Raw genomic sequence first — 5,511 nt, 5'->3', positions numbered from 1 at the left:
CAAAGCACCAGGATGAACAGAACCGGATAGGCGGATCAGATCGACTCAAAGTCGCAAGCATAATATGCTGTCCAACAAATTGGCTGATATATTTACAGTACCCAATACCACAATGAACATTTGCAGGCTAGCTAGCGAGGAGCTAACTATATCAATCACATGAATGAATGGGACAACTTCAACACTCCGACTGAATAATTTCAGCCAGGAAGCAACACGGACAAAAACATGACGCCACAAGACCAATGCGGTCGCAGCATGTTAGCCAGGAGCTAACAAGCGTGCCTGTGAGCAACATACTTCAGTGCTAGTACTACCTTGCCTTCGTCAGGCAGGTGCTTCCAGGTTAGCGAGGAGCTAACACCACCATATGAAACACCCGACGCGGCTTATTTCTTTATTTTTGTCCATAACTTGGGGAGAGATGAGGTCAATTGGATATTGACCTGGGTTCTCCCTGCGATCTGGTTTGGTTACTCGCAGAAGCCGAGGAACCCCATGTATTCGTGGTTGTTGATCATCGCAATGCTCTTCTCGGTCCCAACAACACCTGGATTGTCAGGAAGCAACAGGTTGTTAGGAAAATATGAACTATTATTGGTTTCATTGCAAATAATCATATACATAAAGCAGCAGTACAAGTGTAAAACTAATTTAGACTTCTCGAATCATACTTTAAGAAAGTTAGGTCCAAAGATGCATGCTACTTACAGCAGTGACAACAAGTAGCACTAGTAACCTAGTGAATGTTTTGTTCGATATTTTCAAGGAGACATGTGGCCCCAGTTAACTATTATCACTCTTGAATAGATTTTAATTAGACTGGTCAACAGTGAGTTGATTTGTTAAAATTGAAGGTAAAGCAATGATCAATACCCATGGTAAGAGCACTGGCGAAGATGACTGAGGAGAGGATGAAGACAATCAGCGATGCTCTCTTGAGCACATGCACAATCTTCCGGACCAAGCATTGGCCCCAAAATCCAGCCAGTATGGAAATAAAGATCAGGTAACCAGCTGCAAGGAGGAAATGATGCATGTTGTTACTACACAGTTACTTTGGGTAGTGCTTGTCAAATTATGAAGAGTTTGGGAGCAAAGAATTTACCATAAGGGAGTGGGAACCTGCCCAGGAAGTAGAACTCAACCACTGAGAGGGATGAGGAGAACATCATCACGAATGTGGCTGTTGCACTTGCAACCTGGCAGGCACAGACCACAGTTTTCATTAGCATTATTTCCCAAGAAGATATAAATTCAAATGATCAAATGTAAGTATAGTCAAATCAAATAGTTCTAGAGATGCAAATAAGAAACATAGCTCCAAGTTAAAAGAACTACACAAATAATTTGCATCACAAGATTGAGGTTAGAACAGAGATAGACGAACCAACAGGGCCCTTTTTAGATTGGACATGTCGGCATCTCATCAGTTGCAGGAGAGGATGTCATTAATAATACCAGTTCAAACTGAATGACGTTGGAACCAAACATACATTTTTTTCTCAAGATAACGAAAATCTCAGTTGATGAACCATCCAACTTGGTTATCAAGTTTCTGCTTAAAGAAATTGTATGTCACATTCAGCAAACTCATGAGAATTAAAATAAATAGTAGAAAGAATCTCAATAGATCCAGATCTAGGAAAAATTACATGGACAAGGAAACTGGGCTTCACTCCTTTCATCCTTCAACGCGTGGCATGTAGGCCATTAAACAATAAATGCCACATGGGTTCAGTACTAGTTCCTACAGCCAAGCCAAATACAGACATGGTGGCAGAATGTCTTTTTCGTTATTGCAAGAACTTGTCCACATGCAATTTCAGCATCAATTGTGGACCATACTAATAAGCTACTCCAATATATCCAGTTACCATATGTGACTCTGCTCAGGACATTAGAACATGGATTGGTAGAGTGCTTTTGCACTAATTATGCCAAATATGTAAGGTCTGAATCCTATATTAATGAATGGAAGAGCTCCTGCCTACTTGCCAAAATAAATCCTATATCAAACCTGAATCTTATATTAATGAATGGCAGCGCTCCTGCCTACTTGCCAAAATAAATCCTATATCAAACCTAACAGAATTGCCAATACTAGTACATCAGTACAGTGCACCGCACACAAAACTTATGTGAAATCAACATCAGGAGTATGATGCTTCTGAAAAGAGAAGTTATACTTGAAAGAAACATGGGAAGAATGATGTGCATATATATGAGAAATTATAGAAAATAAGAGATAGTGTAGAAAATATGCAATAATAATAATGCAGTCTTGGTTTCAAAAAATCTGATGTAGTATTTACAAGCCTATAGTTATGGTTCCAATGCTTTATGCTCTTTGAAGGGTTGCATGTGCACAACAGACAAAGAGTTCTAATGCGATCATATGAATGCACACCATGATTGCAGCTAATAATAACTGAAAATGAACTGGAAGAAATGAAAACCTGACACCAGAAATGGCTCAAATACCTGAGGGATGCACCCAAGCTCAAGAAGAAGCGGACCGAGGATGAACCCTCCTCCAGACCCTAGAAGACCACCAACTGTGCCACCCAGCAGACCACAGAAGGCGCAAAAGATGAGCTGTGCTGGAGACCACTCAATAGAGGCCTCACATACACACTCTAAGTTGCCATTCATGCGTCGAGCACGGCTGTCCCTGCACAGTTCCATGGCCTTCCACAGGAATACACTTACTGCAGCTGGGATCTACATCAATTGAGACACATGGTATGAGGAAGGAAAAGGTCTGCAATTCAAGTCCCTAATATCTACAATGCGCAACAAAGCATAAGGTTTGGTGGAAGTTGTCAGGTGTCCATAAAGTGGCTATGGATGGTCCAAACATCTAGGCCTACCAAAGCAATTCACGATTTTGAAAAGACGAATGTGTGTCCATGACAATGGTATTTTCTCAAACATGAAACAAACGTTGCTGTCAAGGTTTCTGTGACAACTTAAGAGAAAGGGTAATGCTGGATCTAATTGAGCTAACTAAAAGCACTGTTCTAGCAGATGACATAATGTTTAGATAATGTAGTGGCAGCAGCCAGAGTGGTTTACTGACCTGCAGAATATTGATCACCCAGTAGAAAGTGCTGCATGTTTGGGTGTTATTCTGAGTGAGAGCGAAAAAATACAGAAGTTAGCACAGTTTTCAATCAATCAATCATTCTGTGAAGTTGAAACCACAAATGTGAACAAAATATCTGGAGCCTTGCTGGGCCACGAGGTAGCAATACATACTGGCAAATAGAATAACATATGCACATGTGCTCAAGAACTATTGACCGTGAATAGTAAGCATGTGTAACTTATCCCAAACATTATTAGTACCTTGGTTATGGAAGAAGTGGGGGTACCAATGTCATTTTTAAGTGTAAGTGTTCAAAGGTTTTCGAACAGACACGATTTAAAGTACAAAGCTACTGTGGTGATGCATAGGCAAGATAGAGACCTTGAGGATCTGCAGCACCAAGAAAGATGACCAAACTGTCATTAGCACCAGGATATTCTTCCAGCTCAAGTTGAACCACAAAGTCTCCTGAAATATAGAAAGGCAGGGAGTCAATGATTAGGGCACATAAGTGACAAGCTGTACTTTTGGGGTATTCTTGGATCCTAGCATGTTCCATCATGTGGCAAAATTCTAGACCATGACTGTATCAACCCAAGAATCTTTGAATGGAATTAGTTAAACCTCGTAGTCATGTGTTGCTGGTTCAAAAGGTAGATCTAAAAGTAAAAGACCGTTCTCGTTTACTCGTTTAAGGTGGATTGGCAAAGAGCAACGTAAAAGGAGCAGGTGTTGGAGCTTACCAGGCCAGACTTCTGTGTGGGCTTATGCTGGGGCAGGAGGGGCTCGGCATAACTAGGGTCGAAGACAACTGCAGATATTTAACACCGTGTTAGAGTCTGAAAATGACTATTGGATCAGAACTTGAGTCGGAAGATTTACCATCGTTGGCCGCACAGTCAGACTTGGATTGCGCATCTCGCTCCTGTGTCTCCATCTGCAATAGTCATTCCCACAAGGCGAACAAACAAGGTTTCGTCACGACACAGTAATAAGTTAATTAGACAGCGAACAAGGAGAGGCAATGTGTGGCAAGGACAAACCAGGATCCGTGTCTCCTCCTTCCACATGAGAATCCCCTTGTAGAAGGACCGCGATGAAGTGCCTGCAAGGAATTTGGTCACGCCAAACAGGTACGCATCAATTTCAGTGAGCGCAGCAGACACACAAAGGAGCAGTACAGCTTAAAAGTTCCAGTCCCGTAGCTTAACGCCTTAACAACATTTTGGCAGCATGCATGCGATGCGCCAACTAAGAGTCGAAGAGAACGTACCTATGAAGAGTATAATGATGAGCACGGTGATGAGCCAGTAGGGGAATACGACGCTGAGCTCGACCCCGATGGTGATCCCGAGCATGAGCATGGGCTGGAAGAGCAGCGCGAGCTTGTAGTCGATGACTGGCGCCTCCTTGGTGGGGTGCGAGACCTGGAGGTTGTACCAGACGGAGGACGCCGACGCGCCCATGATCATGCCTGCGCCACGCACGCGAACGGGACAAAAGTTACACGGGGTTCTTACTTGTTACGAACAAAACCGATCTACCTCGGACGCCAGCGAGGAGGTGGGCGGGGCGGGGCTTACATTTGGATAGCGCGGCGGCGGACTTGGTGTCGAAGCCGAGGACGAGGTTGAGGAGGGGCACGAAGATGCCGCCGCCCCCGACGCCGCCGACGGTGCCGAAGGCCGAGCCGAGGAAGCCGACGACGGTGGCCACCACCAGGCGCCAGTTGAACTCGAGATCCTGAAACAGCGAGGACGTGGCCGAGAGGTCAGCCAACGAGCACGAGACGAGCGCGTGAGGGCGAGGGGGCAAAAAGGGCGAAGGGCTTACGGGCCAGACGCGCGTGGAGCGCGAGGAGAGGCGGAGGGCGCCATTGGTGGCGGAGTCGGCGGCCGGGTCGGCGGCGGAGATGACGAAGCAGGCGAGGACGGCGGCGCAGGCGGCACCGGCGAGGACGTAGGCGAGGAAGCCCCGCGTGCTGGCCCCGTTGAGGCGGCCGTACAGGGCCGCGGGCGTGGTGGCGGCGGCCGCCATGCAAAAGCAAAAGAGCGTGCGCGAAGCAAACAACACTAAACAACAACAACCACCACCACTATTGCTGCAGCAAATCGCTACACGGACTAGGAAGGTGGGAAGGAGAGGTCTGGGTAGGAGAGCAAATGCAGTGCGGCCGCCTCCGCCCGCCACGGTTTTTTATAGGAGGAGGATTGGTGGAGAGGATGGGGTGGAAATTGGAAGGAGGAGGCGTGATGGGTATCGCCTTCCTTCCTTGCTTGCTTTGTCACGACTGACCGAAGCCGCAACCGCGACGGGGCGAGTATTTTTGGACTCTGGAGTAAAACGTTCCGTCGCCAGCCTGGCCGCATCCGCACAAATCAGGGATTCAATGCTCCTCCTGTCGTAAAAAGGAAAGCGAT

At 46.1% G+C, this 5,511-nt stretch overlaps 1 protein-coding gene across 1 annotated transcript; it reads right to left on the bottom strand.

Annotated features, from left to right (window-relative positions):
• Positions 1-13: 13 nt before the first annotated feature.
• Positions 14-5,165, bottom strand: LOC124704148 (sulfite exporter TauE/SafE family protein 4-like). The gene is made up of 12 exons (XM_047236383.1): positions 4,925-5,165; positions 4,675-4,834; positions 4,365-4,565; positions 4,135-4,196; positions 3,974-4,028; positions 3,835-3,902; positions 3,473-3,559; positions 3,083-3,133; positions 2,485-2,724; positions 1,109-1,202; positions 877-1,017; positions 14-550 (listed from the first exon to the last, which is right to left on the bottom strand). Exons 1-12 carry the CDS (start codon positions 5,126-5,128, stop codon positions 474-476), a joined length of 1,440 nt encoding a protein of 479 aa, XP_047092339.1. The 5' UTR covers positions 5,129-5,165; the 3' UTR covers positions 14-473.
• Positions 5,166-5,511: the final 346 nt, after the last annotated feature.

The sequence above is a fragment of the Lolium rigidum genome, chromosome 3, assembly GCF_022539505.1.
Source record: "Lolium rigidum isolate FL_2022 chromosome 3, APGP_CSIRO_Lrig_0.1, whole genome shotgun sequence".
Lineage (NCBI taxonomy): Eukaryota > Viridiplantae > Streptophyta > Magnoliopsida > Poales > Poaceae > Lolium > Lolium rigidum.
This window is presented reverse-complemented; position numbering and strand designations above follow the sequence as displayed.